At 32.1% G+C, this 22,777-nt stretch overlaps 4 protein-coding genes across 6 annotated transcripts in view; 3 read left to right on the top strand and 1 right to left on the bottom strand.

Moving 5' to 3' along the window:
• The window catches only part of LOC119634319 (prolyl 4-hydroxylase subunit alpha-1), a 128,716-nt gene extending 128,447 nt beyond the window's left edge, over positions 1 to 269 (top strand). For all 3 annotated transcript variants that reach the window (XM_038028385.1, XM_038028384.1, XM_038028387.1), the window contains one exon: positions 5 to 269. In XM_038028385.1, the coding sequence (XP_037884313.1) occupies positions 5 to 90 (86 nt within the window). In that variant the 3' untranslated portion in view covers positions 91 to 269. The remainder of the gene's footprint in view (positions 1 to 4) is intronic.
• Positions 270 to 5,171: 4,902 nt separating this feature from the next.
• LOC119635093 (prolyl 4-hydroxylase subunit alpha-1-like) lies at positions 5,172 to 9,686 on the bottom strand. The gene is made up of 8 exons (XM_038029661.1): positions 9,366 to 9,686; positions 7,965 to 8,110; positions 7,743 to 7,899; positions 7,327 to 7,663; positions 6,815 to 7,267; positions 6,674 to 6,742; positions 6,443 to 6,608; positions 5,172 to 6,380 (listed from the first exon to the last, which is right to left on the bottom strand). The coding sequence occupies exons 1-8, from the start codon at positions 9,593 to 9,595 to the stop codon at positions 6,280 to 6,282; spliced, it is 1,659 nt and encodes a 552-aa protein (XP_037885589.1). The 5' UTR covers positions 9,596 to 9,686; the 3' UTR covers positions 5,172 to 6,279.
• A 2,763-nt stretch (positions 9,687 to 12,449) lies between these two features.
• On the top strand, positions 12,450 to 14,815 carry LOC119634533 (prolyl 4-hydroxylase subunit alpha-2-like). The gene is given in 8 exon segments (XM_038028757.1): positions 12,450 to 12,643; positions 12,720 to 12,871; positions 13,291 to 13,441; positions 13,514 to 13,736; positions 13,739 to 13,891; positions 13,958 to 14,413; positions 14,483 to 14,536; positions 14,606 to 14,815. Coding segments are annotated over 8 exon segments (1,593 nt in total).
• A 3,560-nt stretch (positions 14,816 to 18,375) lies between these two features.
• LOC119634698 (prolyl 4-hydroxylase subunit alpha-1-like) lies at positions 18,376 to 20,699 on the top strand. Its single transcript, XM_038029008.1, has 9 exons — positions 18,376 to 18,620; positions 18,681 to 18,835; positions 18,908 to 19,058; positions 19,163 to 19,350; positions 19,427 to 19,554; positions 19,621 to 20,088; positions 20,162 to 20,221; positions 20,287 to 20,452; positions 20,521 to 20,699. The coding sequence occupies exons 1-9, from the start codon at positions 18,424 to 18,426 to the stop codon at positions 20,577 to 20,579; spliced, it is 1,572 nt and encodes a 523-aa protein (XP_037884936.1). The 5' UTR covers positions 18,376 to 18,423; the 3' UTR covers positions 20,580 to 20,699.
• The last annotated feature ends 2,078 nt before the right edge of the window (positions 20,700 to 22,777 follow it).

The following is a 22,777-nucleotide window of genomic DNA, read 5'->3' on the forward strand; positions in this document are numbered from 1 at the left end:
AAAGTTTCCAATAAATGGATACATGAACGCCGTCAGGAATTTCGTCGTCCTTGCGGTTTGGAGCCCGATCATGGCGAATTCGCCATATAGTGCAATAAAAAATGTTATCGATTAACTTTGGAGATACATTTAACGCGTGTTCTAATGCTCCTTAAATCTTTGTTGCCTATATTTTACTTTTTTCCTATATTCTTCCTATATGTTATGTGCAACAGTTGCTTAAGCAAAGATAAGATATAAGAAGTAAATCTTTTTTTTTTTTTTTTTTTTTTTTTAATTTTTTAAATTATTTTTTGAAATTTTTTTTTTAAAAATTTTTTTTATTAAAAATAATATATAATAATTAAATATTTTTTTTTTTTTTTTTTTTTTTTTAATATTATGAATTCTATATTGGAATTATATTGTTACCAAAATTTTTTTAAATAAAATTTTTATAATAATTTATATGCCTATTAAGTGATTGATTCAAGTGAAAAGATGAGAAAATAAATTGTTGCATGTATAATCAATGTTTATTCTTAACACTGCATTTTTGAAAAATTCAAGGTAACCTATACGTAGCTTTTCTTATGTTTACTGCATTTTTCCCTTTGTTATTAAACGTTAAGTTTGTCGTTTCTTTCTAGAGAAAAATATCCCTTTTTCCATGCTTCAGCTATATTCGAAATATCGCAGATTGACTGACGATTTAAAAAGTCAAATTTCTCCTCTCTCTCCTTGCGTGCATGTTCCTTATATATCTATATATTTCTCAGATCTATATCTATAAATGAAATGAAGTACAATGCGCTTGATTTTGATTATTCTTTATTTACATCCTTACAACTCCTTACTCCCCGGCCCTTTTCATTTTATTCACATCGTGTAATTCATACCAAGTTTCCTATCAAAAGAGTAAAATTGTATCTGTTCCCGTTGCTGTTTCTCTTGTAAATTACAAAAAAAACAACATTTTAACTCGGTGTTCTTGATTGGAATATGTTCGTATGTGACATGATTGTAGTTAAAAATCGAAAACTTTTCAATTAACTTTAATAATATAGGTAACCATTTTCCTGGTTCTATGTTCGTTCGTTTACAAGCAAACATTTAAAAATAGCAACAGTTGGTACTCTTTATATATATATTGGTAGTAACCTATGAAAACATTATCACATACATATGTACAACACAATACTTATATATGTACTTATATACTTGTATAGAACACTTTCCACTTGTACGTACAAACATACATGCATACATTATGAGGAATTTGCTAACAAACTGTTCATTCATCCAAGACAATGTTAACACTTGATTGATGCCTACTCAGCCAATACCTATCTCATACAAAATATATCATCACGAAAATATATATTTAAAATGTGAATGTAAAACGAAATTGCCACCTCATACGACGAAACAATTCGTGTTTATTCATTCACATGTACAGATCCCACTTGCAACTAATCAATCATGAATAAAGTATATCCAGGCTTAAGGTAGTATACATACATAACTTTGGAACGAATACTCGTCATTCACGATAAAGCGCTTAATTTTCTGTTAATTTGGGCGAGCAATTGAGCAGAGTGATTTATAGAGAAGCTATTTACTGATTTTTTTTTTCCCGTTTTTTTTTTTTTTTTTGTTTTGTTTTTTTTCGGTGTATTAAGTTCTCGAGGCAAATAGGCCGAAATTTTCATTTTGTTTAAAGGATTAGACATTTAACGCATTTACCGCGTAATGGTCACGGCATCTACAGCATTGGTATTAGAAGCGGTTCGCCCTCATATGTCAACTTTGTAATTGACAGAATTCCGGTGATAAATATGTTGCAAGGAATGAATTCTACACCTTGTGTATAATATTTACAAAAAGGATAAGGAGATATTAAACTCTCTTTCTTCACAAAGAAAAGAACTTTTTCGCTTTCATTTTCGCTTTCTCTCACTTTTTCTGCAATAATTCATGTGTGTGTGTGCGTGTGTGTTGAGAAAATTTTTCATTTCTATGCATGTGGTTTAGAAAGCCTTTAATGATAAACATGGAATAATGGTAACATGATAGACAGTTGATAAATGTCTTGTGTTCCTTCCATTTCCATGTTTTTAAGACTCATGCACTTAACTTACTATAGCTTTGCTCGTTTATGCAATATAAATAGCAACAATAATTTTCGATTAATCGACAGCAGTGGGCATAAACCTTATTCTAAAATAATTTTACTCTCGCCACAGAAAGCAATTCACAATCATATACATACACATGTGTTTATATATAGAAACATATATCGATATTTTTCATTCTTATTATTAAATGGATACAAGTTACTTTAGTAAGAGAAAATTGAATTATTCCCTACTTAACGGGCCCTGTCGATTTGTTGAAAGAAAGAAAGCAGCTATGGTACATATATAAATATTTTCATAAGGTATGTTAAGGCCACAATTTCATATGATGTTAGAACAAAAATATTTGTTTGCAATGATAAATTGCAAACAAATAATTTGAGAAAAAAAGATTGGAAATCATTGATTGTTCGCTTAGAAGACCATTACAAGTCGATTACTTGTTATAAATTTTGTTCAGAAAATTTTGTAATGGTATGAAAATTTCAGGGCTGAATGGAAAAAAATTACACAAACTATGCCTGACATAAAGTTTAAGAAAGCATGTATTTCTTTAATTAAATAGTTTTATAATCAAATATTTTATCACTAATGGAATGCAACAAGAAACAACCAACAACTTTAAGTTGGTCTACGTCGAAGCTACATTTCTATATTGATTCAACATTTTTTCTCCGTATTAATCCAAGAGATGGATATATTTTCTTCGATATGCACACGAAATACGAATATAGGCGCTCTTTGTTCGTTAATAGTCAATTATCATATTGAACGAGACTAATGTAATAGGCAAGGCATTAAGGTCACAGCCATGGTTCGAGCGATTCGATTAGAGAAGCGGATAGATATGATGATTCCCTTACTTATTTGGACCAACTATATGTTACGAAAGTCCGATGTACTTACTTAGATGTCCGTCGGAATGCTTTGATTTAAGGGTCTTAAGAGATATCAACAGATTTATCTTTGTAATTGTGGTATCATATGTAGAAAGGCAGATAGGTATGATGATCCCTTACTCATTCTGATGAACAATATGTTAGGAGATTCCAGTGTACTTACTTACTCAGATATCCATCGGATGGCTTTGATTTAATAGTCTAAAGAAATATATATGAACAGTTTTATGTATATAATTAATAAGGTATCAAAAGCATTGTCATCAGCTATGTATTTGTCGAATGATGAGTCAAAACTTTCTTGAAAAATGTATTTATTTCGGTTTGATTTATACTTTTACGCGTTGCCTATAGATTGATAAATGTAATCCACCTTTTATTTTAATGAATATAAAAATGAATCAAATATGCTAATGTACGACATTAGTAAAAAGCACGTTTTCGTTCATAAAAAGATTGTATAAATATCGTTAATTAATTTATGACCCAACAGAAAAGATCTTGTTCATTATCTTTTCAAGGAAATATTCAAGACGATGGGATGTTATAGCTTAGAGATTGGAATATATATACTAAGCGACCTATTAATGATTTTAATATCTTTTGCTTATGTATTAATGTTACGAAGGCACAAACTACATATATATGAAAACAATTAAGATATTATGGTCGGCCCCGATTGATCATTACAATCACTTCGCTTCATACAATTATTTATAACGTTTTACATTTTTTCATATAACAGTCTTTCAAAATACAACAATTTATATATATATGGAAAGTGATCAGACTAGAAATATTTTCAATAAGGTTGATCCTTTGTTTCACCCCAAATTTAATCGAAATATCTCAATAATGCAGCAGGTTGAACACGAAAATACTAGACGCATAGGCAGGAGAGACAAGCCTACCCCGAAGTGCATTCTGAATCGAGGTGAGTTTTTCCGCCTGTCTGCCAAGCAGAATCCAATTTCTGAAACGAGCCGAGTTTGTCGGTCGGCATGTCCATGTATTTTTGTGCTCAGCCAGACGCAAAACGCTAAAGCCGTGCCTTAAGTCTTTCTGGCTTCTATATATATCCCATCAAACTTAATATATCATGTACTCCAATTGATGTAGGGTATAATTATAATTTATCACACAACAACAAATTTTTGACATTCAGTAAAAATGGAAAGATTACTAAGACGTATAGAAAGATAAAGGCTTAAGCTTGCTTCTCATATCGCGCACTATTAGATTTGGTCTCCTATTAGAGACCCAGAGGATATTTATTATTGATCAACATAAAATATGGTAATGGTATAGTTTTCATTTTTGAAAAGTCGAAGGTCGCCTAAAATTAAAGCAAGACGCTAAAACTTATCGAATATATTGTCAGTCCATGACAGAAAGTTTCGTTTGAAACTGACCGTGGAGATGAAAAAAGGTAAAAAAGCGAAGATTGGATGAAAATGATTTACTAACAAATATGCCGACCATAACTAAAGTAAAGTAGCTATAAAAGGTATATTGCTTTAAAATCTGGTAGAAATGTTTCTCACCGCCCCAGCTAACAGTGTCAATCGAACAATTCTTATGGCCACTTTTAGCAGAATATTTTGTAATCCTAATGCGTCACGTTCAAGTGATGAGAATCAAAGATTTGCTCTTATGGAAAGACAATTTTCTTAATTGCTCGAAATAATTAATTTTAAACATATGCAATTTTAGCCAAATGTATCAATTTCTCACGGACAAGGTGTTAATAACACTTATTAGATATTACTCAGGTGTTCGTAACACGACGACACGATTAGTCAAACGGAGAAAAAGTGATAATATTCTTAGTTCACAATATATATATATATATATATATATTGTTTAATGGTATGTCATTCATTTTTTTTCTTTCATCCAAAACGTACGTAAAACTCGTTCGGATGCTTACCTTGTTAATGTAATATTTAAGATGCATTTTTATTTCCTATTAAATGATGCATGCAATCGTAAAATGCGTTTCACAAGAATTTCATCGCTGCTTAGGATATTTATATTTGATTGTTTTACAAGATTAGTTAAAAGATTCGTTTCGCATTTTCTTAAAAAGAATTTTCTACGCATAATTACATCACTGACTGCATAGTCTATATGATGATTTCTTTCATTCTATCATTTTATCATAATTTTATATAACAAGATTAAATTCATATTAACTATTCAATATTATTATTTACGGTCAACTTTGCTTCCGCAGAGAACGCAATCAGCTCAGTGGAGGATAGAATTCAAATACAATAGAAAATGTATGCATTTATAAAAGATCAAGGAAAAAATCAGTGGCATTTTTTAAACAAAACTAAAGGACATTTTCATATTCAATTTTAATTGGACTTTATTTAGTGAAATGCGTGTCATTTATCATTTTTATGGTAAAGTCATTGCGTCATTATTTTAGAAATTTTGAGATTTCGGCGCGGAAAACTGAATCGAGTGAGACCTCTTTTGAAGCCAGCTATACATTGTTAAAAGATTGCTGCGGGGATGAGCAAAAAAAGAGAAAGTAGGCGAGGCAGGGCCCGAGCTATACGATAGTTGAATCAACACTTCTCAGTTAAGCTCTGTCAATTTCATAATAATCTGGCATCGTCGGCTCACCTATTGAACGGATTAGTCACGGTCGAGTGAGGCATGATTCTCCACGGTCGTTGCCGTCATTTATGCATTTACTGCATGCATTAAAAGCACCATGAACTTTTTCCTCGACCAATTACTTAATGATTAATTGAAAGGTCAGAGTTAAAATGACTTGATATAAGTAATTGCGAGAAAATAAATTCAATTTCCGTTAATATCAACTCATTTCCGGTCAACATAAATATTTTATAACAGTAAATATGTAGCATAAATATATGAACGTATAGTTCTGGTAGTAGTGTTTAGTAGAATTTTATGACATGCAAGCTTTTCATGATTTCCAATGCATGATGACTTTTCCAATGCATTCTCATCACTGTCATCAAAAAGTTAATAATTATCCCTTTGGCGGATATATGACCTTCTGCCTATTATTTGTTGTTCTTAAAATGACTTTAAACAATTATTTTTTAAATCACATTTATTCAGTCATTAACGTTAGCTTTTGTCTAACTTAGTATGTATTTCAATTATAATTAATTTATAGATTTATGTTCTTAAAGCTGCAAAATGTAAAAGTCATCAGCAGTATGTGCGTGCGAGTTATGAATGAAAAGATGACAAAGGATATTCCATTATTGCTATTATTACTTAGCTGTTACATAAGGCAATGAAATTTCATGATCTTGATGCAAGGCGCAAGGTCTAATTAATTCTTGTCCGCCTTCATGGGTCCAAACATTGCCAACTGTAATGGGCGAGAGGAAATTTTATATTGAAAGAAAATATATTACGTTTTTCAAAACTTACTCCATTTAGAGCCTTTGAGCACTGGGCACGCACCATGTCGGGTACGGTAATCACCGTCTAAAGAACGGTGTAAATTGTACCAGAATAACACGCTGCCCTTTAATGGTTTGACAGCAAGTTTTAGGTAAGGGAATGCTGTCGCTCCTCCTTGCTCGACATCCGAAAGCTATTTATTTATTGGCAAAAATCTAAACTGAAATACAATTCTTTGACTCTTGTATCGTTACTTACGTAGAATATGGCAGTTGATATCCTATTGCCGGCTACTCGAGGCAAATGGGTCGGATATTGGAGTGGATCCTTTTGTTACGATTGCAAATTTTAGAGAATAAGGTTTTTTAGTTTTTTTTTTTTTTTTTAAATTTTACTTACTGCAAAAAAATCAACATGTGGCTCATAGTGACCACCCAGGCCATAATTAGCCACTTGCAAAGGTTCACTACACATCGTATCTAGGCCAGTGATATCGTGTAAGTCGCGCAACATTCTCAATAAAGACGGATGAGAATCATATGTCAGCCAGGCATTCTTACTGATACGATAATTGTGTTTTGCTCTTCCGTTTCCCGTTTTCGAAAATACAGTGGAGCGTACTAAGTGTGGCGAAGCAAATTTTTTTATGATTTCAATCGTCTCGTCCGTTAGGATATTATGAAATATTTTCACTTCGGGATCCAAATTGAGTTCTTCAACTTTGAAAGGTGCTAAACGGGAAAACTTATTGTTTTCATATACGTAAAAGCACCGTAGATCACGTTGCTCTCTTGGTGTTTTAGTCACTTCGCCGCGACAAATTTTTCCATAAATATTAAACTCAGCCGTTTTCTGCATTTGATATTTTCCATAAATTGAAAAAATAAATGGAAATATAACGTTACACTTACATGATATTTTGTTTCCCAAATATATCCATTATCACTGCCAGCGTAAGGGAGTGTTTCACTAGATTGAATCATTTCTTTTATTTTAAAAGAACCTTTGTCGTCTTCATTGTGTTTTGCTATAATTTTGTAAAGTTGCAAAGCAGTGTCCGTATCACCCAAACGTACCAAGTGTTCAGTGGGCTCTTGGAGAAAATCGGAAGGCAACAATTCAAGTTTATCCGGCTCTTGTTGTAAACGCTTAACTGATTCTTGCAACCAAAATTTGGTTTGATTATAAGCTTCCATGTGAAATAATTGTCGGCCCAGAACTAGGCAATCCGTCCAAGTCATATCATATCTAAGACAAAAGCATTAACAAATACTAACAATAATATAAATTATTTTTTGCAAATTTATTTGAAAGATTTTTTTTTTACCCATATTTTATACCATTTAATTTACCAGCGGCAATTTCCGGCACAGTTAACTGGTAAGTTTCCTGTAATCTGACTAAAGCTATGGCAGATTCCTCGAAATCTTCGAGCTGAGGAAAATGAAAATTTTTCCTCCTCTCATCCATTAATTTAAAGAAATCTTTTAGAGAATAATAAAAAAATTTAAAGCGTTTAGCTTGATTTACGCCAACTCCTATAACTTACTTATTACTTCAGCGATTTGCTCTTCGTACATCTCCCAGTCTACATATAATCTTTTCATTAACTTATAAGCATTCACCGGATTGGCCAAATAATTTTCCAAATTCTGCGACGCTAAGTCATGTTCTCTGGCAATTTTTGAAATTTCTCTAGAATTATAAGTAAAAATTGAAGTCAATTTTTCGACCTTCAAGATATACTTAAGATCTATTGTCGATATTTATTATCTATTTTCAACATTGATTATCTATTGTCGACCTGTAAGATCAGATGCCGTAAAGTTCGAATATTGTTAATAAGCTTAAGATTTTTGCTTAGTTTATATTTAGGATGTCCGTGAGTCAATAGCCTAAATTGTAATAGATGTACAAGTTCCGCGAACAAAATCGGGAAAAAGTATTTAGCAATTGAGAAAATTGTGACATCCCCCACACATACATAATTTCCATAAGAAAGGCATTTCAAGTCAAGACATTTCAAAAAAAATTAACTTTAAGTTTTAATCGCAACACATTCCCGATATATACAAGGAGAGAAATGGATGGACAAATAGACGGACATGTTCATCAAAAAATATATCATATCCAGGCCACAATGTAACAATTCCCGGCATCATGATAAAGCTGTCAGGGCATTCAGATGCGAAATAAACAAATTACGAACAATTACATATTAAATGGTGGAGGTGTGTGGCTATAAAGTCATAAATATGTTCTCTATCGGACTTTTTACAAATTACCAAGAATTTCTCTCTCTTTCAAAGTTATTTAATATGCAATGGCAGAGTGTGATAAATTTCGTTTAAGCTTCAAGTTAAGTCGCATGAAATCTTTTTGTTATTGAATTTTTTATTTGTTTTGATGTTCTTCTGTTTTCTACTACGTCGGTCTATAAGAGTTGTATCATTAATTTTTTAATATTTTATTATATGCATACTATAAGAATTCATATATTCGCTTTTTAATTGTGTGACATTTAATTTATAATAAAATGTTTAAACTGGATTTCTGAGTTATTAAATATTTCTAACCATAATAGACTTGAAAGATGCCTATTAACTGATAAAAAAAGAAAAGACTATAAATAGAATAAAGGTAAGCAAAATGTTTTCTTCTCCCTACAAACTGCCCCGATTATTATTCATGTGTAATTAAAATATTAAAATAAAGCAAAAAAGATTTAGATGAGATCTTTATTAGATTTAGTATCCAGGCTAACTGAAATTCTTCCCAAGGCGAAGTGAAGGTAAACGTTTGATATCATTTTCATTTTTATCTTTTTCTTAATGTTTTTATTAACGCGAAGAGTTTGTTTTTTTTTTTTTTTTTTTTTTTTCTTATTATTCACTTATCACTTGAATACTTTTTTATTGCTGTTAACATAATTTTCCCTAAACTCACTCACTTTTCTAAAAGATTAATTTGTTGCTTAGCTTTAAACACATAATCCTTTAGATCTATTAGCAGTGTTTGTTCGGTGTTCATTAAAGTCTCTAAGCCGTTAATTGATGTGAAATAATCATTATCATCTTCCGAGGAGTTTACGTGATTTCGGGTAAAGGCAAAAATCGCAATAATCAAGCGCCAAAATAATTTGCTATTGCGTTGATCGCCAACAATTTGACTAACATGCATTTTTTTTTTTTTTGAACAACTTGACAAAAAATATTTATGTACACGTTCAGCTACAGTCGTCCGTCGACTGAGTAAACCCGGCTTGTACGAGAAATAAATTTTTATTGATTTTTTTTGTTTTTTTGTTTTTGTTTTTTAACTTCTTGACAGCTTCACGTTTCGAACGCAACTGATTCTGATATAACGTCTTGACTGATTGCTCGATGTCCGGGCCAGTTAGTGCTTATTTTATGGTTTTTTTTATTTTTATTTTTATTTCTGTTTGTCTTTTTGTTTGTTTGTTTTTTTATATTTCTCTGAGTATTTGTAATGCTAAGATGAATAACAAATCGTATGAAGTTTTAGATGATAAGCAATTATATTTTGAGGTGTATATTTATGACATTAAATATAATGAAAACCAGACAGCAAATGAATATGTTATCGTATTGCTGCTGCTGTCGTTGTGATTATTGCGTTCGTAACTAGTGGCACATCGTTCAACAAATTTTTTTTTTTGTGAAGCTATCGGTTAAAGTTTTGGCAGATAATTAACAGTAGACGCAAAGGGTCAAATGACGTTGCACGCACTTATAATACCCGCCACAGTAAAACGACCGCTTACCAAGTTTCTTATTCTCTTCGTAACTAAGCTTCCTAAGCCTTAAAGTGATTTTATTTGAAAAATTCTTGTTTAGTAAATATTTTGTAAAAAATCCGCCTATCTTTGCATACTAAACTAAAATCTTGCGACAAATATTTTTGTAGACACTATCAGGGAAAGGGCTTATCCAAGTTCCACTAAGATGGACATGGGATTTTTATGTGTTATAGATGCTTGCTTAATATCACATAACTTTCTTCTAACATCTACGGATCTTAAAGATGCATTGTTGGGTCTTGTACTTCTCTACTTCTACTCGCTGTTGGACGAACAATAAATTGTAGACATCTTGCAAAAGTATAAGAACATCAAGCAATCTATTCTTCCGAGTTAGACCTATTGGTGTGGTATCTTTAAAAAAGTCTTTAATGCAAACATTTCAAACGTGAACTTGTACTTCTGTTGAACCTTAGGAATAAGTGAATAATTGTCAATTTCTTCTAAAGGATTTCTTGCACTCGGTTTACCTATTAAAAATAGAGCTGCATCAATTTTCTCCACACCGTTGCTCTCGGAGATACTTTCCGCAGAGTTCTCTCCCAAGTAATTTCGACTTGCATAAGTCAAACTGGCCGTTTGTCATCTAATTCGTTAATGACCGCATGTATCATGTATTGTCACATCGACAATGCATAAAAAGCTCGAAATCATAAACTTGGCACAAATACATTCAAGAGAAATCATCTTGAGTCGCTGCCCGAAGCGTTCACAATTAACAAAACACTTAGGCAGACTTCTGTATTGATTTATGTTAATGGATATTAAATATTCGCCCCAAGACGAATACCATTCTTCTGCTCATTTATTTGACTTTGTCTGAAAATGTTATTCTTTTTTAATTAGTTAAGCAGACTATACAGGTATTATCAGAACAAAATTTAGGCCTAAGGAAGAAAATTCTTTCAGTTGCATTTTTTAATGTAAAACCTATCATATATACGTGATTGTATCTATGAAAACAAGGGGCAAGTTCACGGTAGTTTGTTTTTTTGCCATCACATCGCTAAGCCACTGTTTGACAACTGCAAGGTTTTTTAATTGTAAACTTGTTGTTAATAAACTTGGCAAATTTATGATCTCTAGAATAATTTTGGACATTTTCAAATGTAAGTAGTCGATACGTTGTCGTAGTCAACAGATTATTACATTAATTAGCTCCAAAGCCGTTGACATTTAAAGAAAAAAAAAGATGATTTTAACTAAGAATCCGTTAAAAATTTATTTAATTTATGACTTTTGGGTAAAGATAGTAAGAAGTAGTGTTTAATAAAAAACGAGAACTCTGTGAAAATGAGAAGTAGATAAAACAGTGGACCGAGTTAAACGGACACATGTGCGTTCGATCCGTAGACATATTAAAACAAGCAAGCAAAATTTTATTCGGCTTTGGCGAATCTTTTATACCCGCCATCTAAAAGAGATTGAAAAGAATGAATGAGAAACTAAACTTTAATATTCGATGGGCATGGCTGATTTTATGATTTTTTCTGAAACGTATGTGAAAATTTTTAACGCGTATCTATTGTAATTTGTGAGTAATAAGCAAGAAATGCAAAAAGCAAAAGTTTTTGTTGCATTGTAGGCGTGTCCCTAAACCATGTGATCAATCTTGATCAACCTGCGTGCAAGAACTTCCAATATTCAATTGTCAGGTCGAAAGCTTCATATTTGCTGCCAAGGGAGGAGTGACATTACGTGGACAGACAGACGGACATGTTTAAACTGATTTAGAATTTGTTCCTGGAGCTTTGCTTTGGATGCTGCAAACGTTTTCACGCAATGAATATACCCGTCCTCCTTCAATAATAAGTATAATAAAGATGAATTAATAGAGGAGATGAAGGTATAGCAAACGATTTCTGTACATGTGCGCTTATCTTCACAAATTATTAACGCGTATTTTGTTTTGCCTGAATTCCAATATATTTTCCAAGTTCAATTCGTTTTTTTCAAATCGAACTCGTTCCAGTGTTCTATTCGAGATGCATGGTCGATAAGATTGAGATAATATTTCTCGGTTTCGCTTTAATGTTGTTATAAATATTTGTAATAAATTTGTAGCTACAAATAGTCTTATTTACTCCCATGACTAAAAAAAAAAATTCAGTCTACTAGCTTTGACTGACTTTCCCAAGTGGCCGGAGAATCGCAAAATAAAAACTTCAATCTTCTATAACTAATTGACAATTATAAAGGGCTCGGCTGTTTAATATGAATTTGTTTAGCGATATTTTTTCTACAGTTATTTTGCTTTCTAGTACTTTTGCCGAAGAGATATTTGTTGAAAGAAGTTTTGCCACTTCGGTAGCAATTATGACGTCTCTGCTGCATACCGAAGAAAGGCTGTTAAAGAATCTGACTATGCACATTGCGAAGTTGGAAAATAAAGTGGAAATTTTGAAAAGGTAAGAGATTGCTAAAGAAAAGATTAACTTTCGCCGGATTTAATTTAATGCGAAATATTTAATAAAACAAATCAAGTTTAATTGAGAAACTGAAGGCCGATAATCTAGAATCGCTGCAAGATCCAGAAAGTTATTTATCCAATCCTTTTAACTATTTCGGATTGATAAGGCATATGCAGGCCGATTGGACAAGCATAGGACATTATATACTCGAACCGATGGGAGAAGGTAACAACCAACAAAAAAACATATGTATTCGTTGTGAAGAAAATTTTGAATTATTGTAAAAACTATCAGGGCGGGTATCAGAATTTTTCATGGCAGGTTTAGTATACTAATCGATAGTATATTAAGGATTTATGATTCAATTATGTCCGATGTTTCTATGAATGTGTATTGATGAAATGCTCTTTCGTTCTTCATTTTTTGAAAATTTCTTAAACGGACGAAGAAACGTGACTGAATTAGTTCAAAACTTTCCATTTACCAAAAATGTATAGAATCTTTTAGGTCATTTTTCAGATAGTGGGTATGGGAATTGTTTAAATATAGGCGTGTGCGTATGTGTATGTGTGTATGTGTGTATATATGTGTGTGTGTGTTCTAAGAAAGTTGGATTACTTTAAAAATCGAGAAAAATTTAATAGAATATCCTGGAGCAATGGCAGATCATCATATAGAAATGCCTACTTCCACCGATTTAGAAGAAGCCGTTGAAGGTATGCATCGTTTACAAACCATATGGAATTTAGATGTTTATGATATGTCTAAAGGTATCCTGAATGGCCAACAATATGAGTAAGTTATTATGCTTAATGAGAATCAAAAGTCCCGTTGCTTAAGCACTTTTTCCTGTACTTGCTCTTGAAGAGCTCGATTGTCTTCTTTAGATTTGTATACTATAGCCGTCCATTTATTTTATCAGAAATATTATCGCGATGCTGCGTATTGGGTAATATACTCTATACTATCTTATGAAGCTGATAGTCTCAATGAGTTCCTCGGTTGTGATCGAAGTGAAATGCTAGTATTATACGCCGAAATTCTAATGCACTTAAGTAAATATTTAAAAATTAATGCCGTATACATTAACTGATAAGCTTGTTAACATTTATTGTAGAGAGACCGAAAAATGCGTTAACTATCTTACATAGCGGGCTTCAGTTAGAGCCTTCTAGTCTGAAACTGTTAGAGCGTAAAAATGAAATTGAAACTTTGACTAAAAATGGTACTATTACGCCTTACCAGGTGAAATTTTTATGCTTCAAATTGAAGAAAAAAAAATTGAATGATTATCTTTGCACGTAACGTAAGTACTTAGACGACGAGGCGATAAACGAATACGAGTTCAGTTGTCACGACAAATTACCTAACACTTATGGTAAACTTTATTGTGTCTATAACACAAATACCTCAGCGTTTCTGCGTTTAGCTCCCTTGAAAATGGAATTGTTGAGCCTCGACCCTTACATGGTATTGTATCACGATGTCCTCACCAACAACGAAATTACTAGAATACAAAGATGGGCGACACCCCATCTGCAGCGAGCCATGGTTTACGATTATAGAATACATATGGAAACAACAGTAAAAGGTAGAACTTCTCAAGCGACGACAGTGCCAGAGTTTGGCGAACTCAATGAACGGATTACTCAACGAGTAACTGATATGACTGGCCTGGATATGAGCGCTTCGGAACCGTTTCAAATTTTAAATTACGGTATAGGTGGCCACAACGTAATTCATAATGACTGCTTTAATGTGCCCATGGTAAGACAGTCTATCTATATATAAAACTAAAGCAAAATGTAATCTTAAACAAAAATTATTGCATGAAAGACTAACGAGTTAGTACAGAAAGACGGTGACCGGATAGCAACAGTTCTGTTTTATGTAAGTTTTTATAAAATGTTTAGATTATGTGTGAACTTATTGCACACATTCGTCACTTAATCATTTAAGATGACCGATGTGGAACATGGAGGTGACACTGTTTTCCCAATAATTGAAAAAGCGATACATCCCCAGAAGGCAACTGCACTATTTTGGTATAATCTTGACAATGATTTACAGATGGATTTGAATACACTGCATGAAGCTTGTCCAGTAATAGTGGGTTCTAAATGGAGTATGTCTTATTTTAATATACATTTCTCTAAATTAACGTATTAAGCGTATATTTAATTTAGTTATTACAAAATGGATTCGTAGTAACGCTCAAATGTTCATAAGACCCTGCCGCAGAAATTAAAAACATTATAAGTTATTTGCATTTCTCTTTAATTCCTCGCAACAATAAAATTTAATATGAATATATATACTGATAACCATTTTTTTTTGTTTTTTGGATATCATAGCATCATTGAACAGGGCGATCCTATTGGAATTACTATTTATTAGAAACTTTTGGCGAATCGTAAAACTATGTGTCATAGAATCATCAACAAGCAGCGCACATTTTTCTTGAGTCCCATTTATTTCCGGTTTGATCCTATGAAGTGTCTTCAATTTTTAAGTAAAAGCTTAAAAAAAGGAAAGAATATAAATATTTTGATACCTTCTAATACGAGGTAACGTAAGCAATTTATTTCAATTTTTATACAAATGCTGTAGGATCATTCATAGAATATATGTGAAAATTCTTGTCCTCCTAATAGAAAACAAACACAAATATTTTTGCTTTTGCAAAGAGAATTGTATTTTAATCGTTTTCATTGAAACAATAAATACGGAATAAACACACACGCACACGCTTACACAAGTATGATTCGGTGACTTGAAAGAAAACGGAGAGAACAAAAATATTTCTAAATAGTTTTTCTCATCATCCTTCTATTTATTATAGTAAAGGCAAACAACTCACTTCTTTCTCTCGGGATCTTATTTGCATTAGAAACGTTAAAATCATTCTCTTTCAAAGCAAGACTTTGAGACAACAAATTAAGCCGCTGAATTCGCTCTCTCTCTGAGTAATCAGCTATTCTGCTCTTCGAAGTCTAGTTAAAATTGATTGCCTTAATATTAATGAGATAATTGCATAAGGAACTTACGCACGGTTAGTTTAGGAAAATGCGTGTGGAATTTATTTCGCGGATTTTATTTCGGAGATATGTGTTATATTTTTCAAATAAATCTAAAATAAAAATTTTAATAATGGAAAAAAATCATGCCAATAAGAAATTTATAATTAAAAGGCCAGAAAGTGCCAAAGTGAGTTCGAAAAAGAAAAGAAAATAAGTCGCCAAAAAAAGTAAGCCACCATTTTGTGTAACTGGCGTCACTTTTGAATTTGCAAAGGCCTCTTTATAATAGTTTGCCAGTATAACGGATTAGTACGTTTACACCGATACATAAACATATTTAGGATATTTATATTTATATTTTTACACCGATGCATAAACATACTTTGGAGAATTGCGTGTATGTATATAAAGACCGGTTGAGCAATGTTTCATGTGTATGCAAGTGATTGGGATAAAAAGTAATAAAATTTGCGTAAAATAAACAATTATGTTTACATGGGGAAATTTAATTTTTCTCCATTGCAGAAGTTTTCTTTTAAATGTCTTGTTTGATGCATTGAAAAAGCATATCTATAATATCGCGAAGCACCCAAAAAAGAGTGTTTTCAAACATTCATTAGGAAGAGCTGCCTTTCTATAAACACAATTACACTTGTGCCTGTATGTTTAAGTTAAGTGCAATTGGATTATCTTTTGGTAAAGTCTTTTCCGTAAGAAATATTTATCAGTGCGGTTAATGTGGTCGCTTAAGGATCTTTACTATTATATAATATATCACGTACTAATTATTAAATACGAAAACTTATTAAAACATAAATGGCTTCTATGTAAACAATGAACGAACAGTCTGTTGGAAAAATATCTAAGCAATCAAATTCAACAGGTAAGTGCCAAGTTAAATTAATTATTTTATACGCAAAATTTTAAATACATATACGTTCGATCATATTATTATACGTTCGCTGTACATAATGAAAATGAAATTTGAATGAATGTAATTTAGTTTCAGGCCTATAGAAAAAGCGAGTATAAGAAAGTTTTAAGAAAGTCCACTATCAGCATATTTTCTTTTCCACATGACGAAATCTTTTTTGAAATTTACGGAAGGAAATGAACTTGCAAAAGAACTGTGCATCTTGAGAAGTATAAACTTTTTGCTAATGCTGAGAGAACATTTTGGAAAGCATTGATAGCCTATCGCTTTTTACCCCCCAATAAGTCCCAGACCCAAGTTTTGAAATTTTTAATTTTTTAATTTTAATTTAATTGACTCACTCGGTGGAATTAATGACCGATGGGTTATTTTTTGAACCTTTCAATTAAAATATTTAAGTGGATTGTATTTTTTAAACTCAGTTGCACTTCGCCTCTATTAGATTTGTCAAAACGCACCGATATGAGCGGGAACAATGCAACGGATCTGGCTGCGTCCGTCTGTCTTCTCTTGCCAAAACTGGTTTGGAAATTTCAACTGGTTTGCAATATTTGTTTATTAGCTTATGCGTCCGTCCACAATTAGAAAATCTTGCTCATTTTTACAGTTTTAAGCTATAAGTCTTTTATTATTCCCACATATGCTTTCTATTATGCAATTATGTAAGGAGCAGTGTGAAAATGTATAAAAATATGATTTGAAAGAGATATGATGCGAAGCCGGATAATTTAGTTGAATGTCAAAAATGGAATGACAAGCTTATAACATTCCTATGCTTCTAGTATTGAGTATAAAAATAAACTTAAAAACTTTTTTTTAATTCCTTACGCTTTTTCTTGAATGCTAGCAAAGATTTTTAGAACCAATAAAGAAGGAGGAACATTACAAACGAATTACTTTTTAATACACCAATAAATGGAACAGTTATAAAAACCATTAAACCGTTTTATGCGAATAGAGCTTTCAGTCAAATATAGTAAATTGTGTACTTAAATGTTGCAATAGATTTAATCTTTCAAATTTTCAAAAAAAGTGAAGATAAGGTTTGTTTTTTTATGTTATACAAGCGTATATCCAGTTTGTGCAGATGTATACAACACCCAGAAGGACTTGGGTTAAGCCCAAATTTTATTATACCGATCGATTCAGAACTAGTCTGTCTGTCTTGCGTTTAACCTACGGGTCGCAAATTTTTAAGATATTTTGATGAAACTTGGTACATTGAAATGTTTTCGCCCAAGGATAAACACTATTGAAAATGGCTCAGATTGGCCCGTTTTTCTATCTCTTCCCATATAATGCTTGAGTAGTCATTGAGTAGTAGAATACGTGCAAGGCGTTGCGGGATATTTAATCGTATATCAGCGACTGTAGTGCTTTTGTTCGTTTTAGAAATCATTTTTTTCATTAAAATTTCGAAAATGTGCTTAGTTTGATTACAAGAAACAAATCACAAGTCTTTGGGATGTTTTTAGAAAAATTAAAAAAACATTACTCAACTTATTTTAGGGTGTTCCGCTGACGAATCAAACTTTGTTACAAAATTCACCTTTGCAGACATTTTTAATACATTTAATGGGTTATATACTTATAAACATACAATTGTAATAATGATAGCATGAAGTGAGTCGGAGCGAATGTCACTCAAAGTTATAATAGAGTAACAACTGATAATTTTCTCGATTTAGAATTCTTTCGTTATCGAAAGCATGGAAAAAACAAAGTTATTAAAGCCAGTTTCAGTTTAAGAGAAATAGTTTGCACTGTTACACTGCTGTTTTGATTAAGAAAAAAAGAAAATCGAAAAAACAATAATAGAAAGAATGTATCTGTTGAGAGCCTTTTTTTTCCTGGCATTCACTACAATTACTTACGGTCAACCGAGCGAAGGTAATGAAGAGAAAAGTTTCGCTATTTCCTTGGCTAGTATGATACCGTTATTGGATATTGAAAAGCAATTAATAGAAATTCTTGAAAATTATGTCAAGAAATTGGAAGATAAAGTTGTCTTTTTAAAAGCGTAAGTGAAAGAAAGTCGATGATGAGAGAATTTCGGGTTATTCTAAAATTTTAATTATAGTTTAAGTGATGAAATGATTGAAGAAAATCTTGAATCGCTAAAAGATCCAGAAGGCTACGTATCGAATCCTTTGAATTCCTTTAGATTGATACGACGCTTGCAGCGCGATTGGATCAATATAGAAGCCTACATTATGACTCAGCAAGAGGAAAATGGTAAAAAAAATATTCATAAATATTAATGCGAAGCTGAATACATTTGACAATTCACTTGAAATGTATGCGTAGAATATCTTGAAGCAATGGCCGAACATCACAGACAAATGCCTACCTCAATCGATTTGGAAGATGCCGTCAAGGGTATAGATCGCCTTCAAACTGTTTATGATTTAGAGATTGACGCGATGGCAAATGGTATTCTGAATGGCAAACAATACAAGTTAGTTAAAGTTTCAAGCTTTTCGAACGAATGAATATTTCTACTATCGCGCTTACATTTTTCTTCTTTTATTTTTTTTTTTTTTTTTTTTGTTTCCTTGCTAGATATCGATTGTCCTCTTTAGATAGATATACAATGGGTGTTCACTTGTTTGATGAAAAACGTTATCAAGATGCTTTATTTTGGTTATATTCCTCTTTATTGTCTTACCAAGATAATAGCTTTAATGCGATATTCGACTTTGATAAAACTAAAATTTTAGAATTATACGCCGAAAATCTATTGGAACTACGTATGTAAATGCTTTCAATTTTTTAAAAAAATATCGCAGAGATTAAAACGTCCCCTTTTTGCTACTTAATATGTAGATAGACCAAAAGATGCTTTAATCGCTATTAGTCGAGCAGCTGAATTGAATTTCTTCGATGCAAGAATTTTAAAGCGCAAAAATGATATAGATATGTTGGCCAAAACGCATAAATTAGATCCGTACGAGGTGAGATTTTCCCATCAAAAATGCAAAAAGAAAAAAGAAAAAAGACTTTAGTTCGATTTTTAATAGAATTTCACGGAGCAAAGAGTTGGTGAGCCAACTAACTTCGAATTAGGTTGTCGCGGCCAGTTCTCCATCATTCCTAGTAAACTTTATTGTATTTATAATACTACAACTACAGCGTTTTTGCGTTTGGCTCCATTCAAAATGGAATTTTTAAGCCTAGATCCCTACATAGTGCTATATCATGACGTTTTAACGGATCGTGAAATTGTAATACTCAAGGATTTGGTGAAACCTAATTTGAAACGTGCCACAGTTTACGACAAACAGCGGCAAAAAAATGCAATAAATAACGAAAGAATCGCAAAAAGTTCATGGTTACTTGAGGATAGTAGCAATATCACGCTACGTATTATACAAAGACTCTCAGACATGACCGGTTTCAATACATCCGGATGGGAACCAATGCAAATTATGAACTATGGTCTAGGTGGTCACTTTAGAGAGCATTTTGATTTTTTCAATCTGTCAGAGGTAAAGTATTCTACATAAAAAGAAAAAAAAAAAATGAATAGAACCCACCTTCAACTTCATCTTACCTTTTAAGACTACCGATTTCATCGATATAAATTCGCAAAATGATCGTCTAGCTACTATACTTGTTTATGTAGGTTCACCTATAATCATAAAATTGCAAAAATTTTATTCAATAATTCTTTTATATAACTTAAGATGAGTGATGTAGAGCAGGGTGGTAGCACCATATTCCCAAGCATTCGTACCGTTGTGTCTCCAAAGAAAGGTTCCGCAATTGTTTGGTACAATCTGGACAATGCGTTAAATGCGGATTCGCGTACATTGCACGGCAGTTGCCCGGTCTTAGCTGGTTCTAAATGGGGTGCGTAAAATAAATTGTTTTCACCTCTTTTGCATATCTTAAACAAAAATGCATTTTTCTTCTTCTAGTTCTTACCAAATGGGTTAATTCGTTGCATCAAACGTTTAGAAAGCCATGTTATCGTTAAGTTAGCTTCTAATATATATGTTTAAAAAATCAATAGAGAAAGCAGAGTTCATTGTTTATAATCTTGCCCCCTTCTATTCTAGGTTAATGTAATAATAATAAGAATAAGAAAATTCATGTATTTCTATGCATTAATCATTTAAGAAGCAAATGCTAAAACAATGAATTTCGAATTCAATTTTAATTGCTTCATAATAGATGCAAGTGCACACAATGGTGATGCTTGGGGTTATCTTGTAGGATTTTGTAACTCGTTTTGTTTTTTTTTTTTTTACTTTTTATGTTCATTGTGGTCAGCCGCTTTTCATCTCGTTAAATAGGAATTGTCGCATAGCCATCGAGAATACGGACTTCGAAGATTGATCTGCATAGTAGCAAATAGTTGATCTACACGACATTATCGTAAACCGAAAGCAGCGATGTTTTCATCCTTGAATCAATTATGATTCAATGACTTTAACTTGACGTCCACATTGAATGCTTAGTCCATATACTCATGTATATGAATATATATATCTATATACATATATCTATGTATATCTGTATTCATTATATAATATCGTTTATATATTCGTTCTATATAAAGGATGAAAAACTATGCCATCGTAGAAAATGTTTCATTTAAAGCTAAAAAAAAGTTTTTTACTTGCAAGAGCGACGTAGATGTTTATAATGACATTAATGCATGGCTGCGATTTAATATTCAACGCGTCGTTATCGATATTTTTTACATAAATTTTTTACAGATCCCTTTAAGCATGAAATGAAACACAAAAAAAAAAAGCAAAAATTGAAGTTTCAATACTTTAAACAATATAAATAAAAAATTATTTCTGGTTTTATTAACATTAATTGTCCAAGAAAGATGGATTTCTAAGGTTTCGCATTCATACGTATAAACTAATCGTTGAAAAGTCTTGAATTTCAATGCCTTGTTATATGGTGAGGCGAAGAATTTATATGAAATTTGCCATGAAAATTGCAATTATTGCAACAAATATATATATACTTTTCGCTTCGCCTTTGCAAGACATTTTAAACAGTTTCGATAGACGCATAAAATATTAAACCGAAACCATTAATACCATTATCAGCATCTACTTTACTCGTGGAATGTAGTCAATGGTGTAAACCACTGTAATGGAGGTTCTTTAGGTGAAAGGAGTTTTTTTAGATGTAGAAGAGGTTCCTTAGATAAAAGGGAAATCCAATCTCATATTTACTTGAGAGTTACCTTGGTGAAGTTGTACCAAATATATCCGTTAGTGTATTGAACGAGGCAGAATCAAGAAGTAATAAGCTGCAGCTTGCCATTCTGGTCGTAGCACTTCGGAAATAGCTTAGAATTTTCATAAAAAAAGTTTGTTGTGGGCGCGTATTCTAGAAGGTCGAAAACATCTATTAATTTTATGTGTTGAAAAATTTACGGTTGTGTATCCCATTAATAAAGCTTCGATGGCTCCTGAATTCTGGAGACATTTTCTACGGCGACATCGCCTTTAAGCTTTTGTGTGTAGTATTGTGTACCAAATTTGTAAGTAAATGATTTGATGAGAAAGTAACGTCAGGTTACTATTTAACGCTTCTTCTTTAAGGTCTATTCTGAGTGAACTTACCTACCTGTAAAAAGAAAACGAGTGAAAAAACTAAAGTGAGACGTGGCTCACTATTGAATACTCTACACCACTTGACAGTTACAGGTTATTACAATTACTTGTGTAACAACTTTTCAGAATAAGGCTTCATATGGGAAGTAGTGGTCGGATCCGAACCACTTTCAACATTGTTCGTCGTTGAGCCAAAACATCTCATGAAAATATCTCAAGCAATATCTCATCTGTAGATTGAACATAAGAAAACAAGACAGACAGACGGGCAGATAAGCTTAGATCGATGAAAAAAGTAATTTTGAATTGAGCATTATAATAAAAGGTGAGACTATCCTAAGTCCTTTTGGATGTTGCAGACATACGTGCACACTTAATATATCCTTCTACCCTCAAGTCGTGTATAAGGCTATGATCATACAAAGCCTTGTACTTGATTGCCGTTAAAACGCGGCTTCCGCGTCTATTTCTAAGAAAGGCTTCGCTTTTCATTTTTGTTTTTGTTTTTATTTTATTTAATTTGTTTAAAATAATTTTTGTGTACATAAATGATGCTTCTATAATATTAATAAAAACATTTATTTCTGTATAC

This window comes from Glossina fuscipes, unplaced genomic scaffold, assembly GCF_014805625.2.
Source record: "Glossina fuscipes isolate IAEA_lab_2018 unplaced genomic scaffold, Yale_Gfus_2 3, whole genome shotgun sequence".
NCBI lineage: Eukaryota > Metazoa > Arthropoda > Insecta > Diptera > Glossinidae > Glossina > Glossina fuscipes.

Bases quoted from the DNA above. Each gene is read 5' to 3' on its own strand.
- LOC119635093 (XM_038029661.1), bottom strand. From the start codon at position 9,595: ATGCATGTTAGTCAAATTGTTGGCGATCAACGCAATAGCAAATTATTT. The intron at 6,743-6,814 runs GTAAGTAAAATT...TCGTAACAAAAG, and splicing joins CACATGTTGATTTTTTTGCA to GATCCACTCCAATATCCGAC. The intron at 6,381-6,442 runs GTAAGTTTTGAA...CGCCCATTACAG, and splicing joins GCTCAAAGGCTCTAAATGGA to TTGGCAATGTTTGGACCCAT.
- LOC119634698 (XM_038029008.1), top strand. From the start codon at position 18,424: ATGTATCTGTTGAGAGCCTTTTTTTTCCTGGCATTCACTACAATTACT. The intron at 19,555-19,620 runs GTGAGATTTTCC...GATTTTTAATAG, and splicing joins ATAAATTAGATCCGTACGAG to AATTTCACGGAGCAAAGAGT. The intron at 20,453-20,520 runs GTGCGTAAAATA...TTCTTCTTCTAG, and splicing joins CTTAGCTGGTTCTAAATGGG to TTCTTACCAAATGGGTTAAT.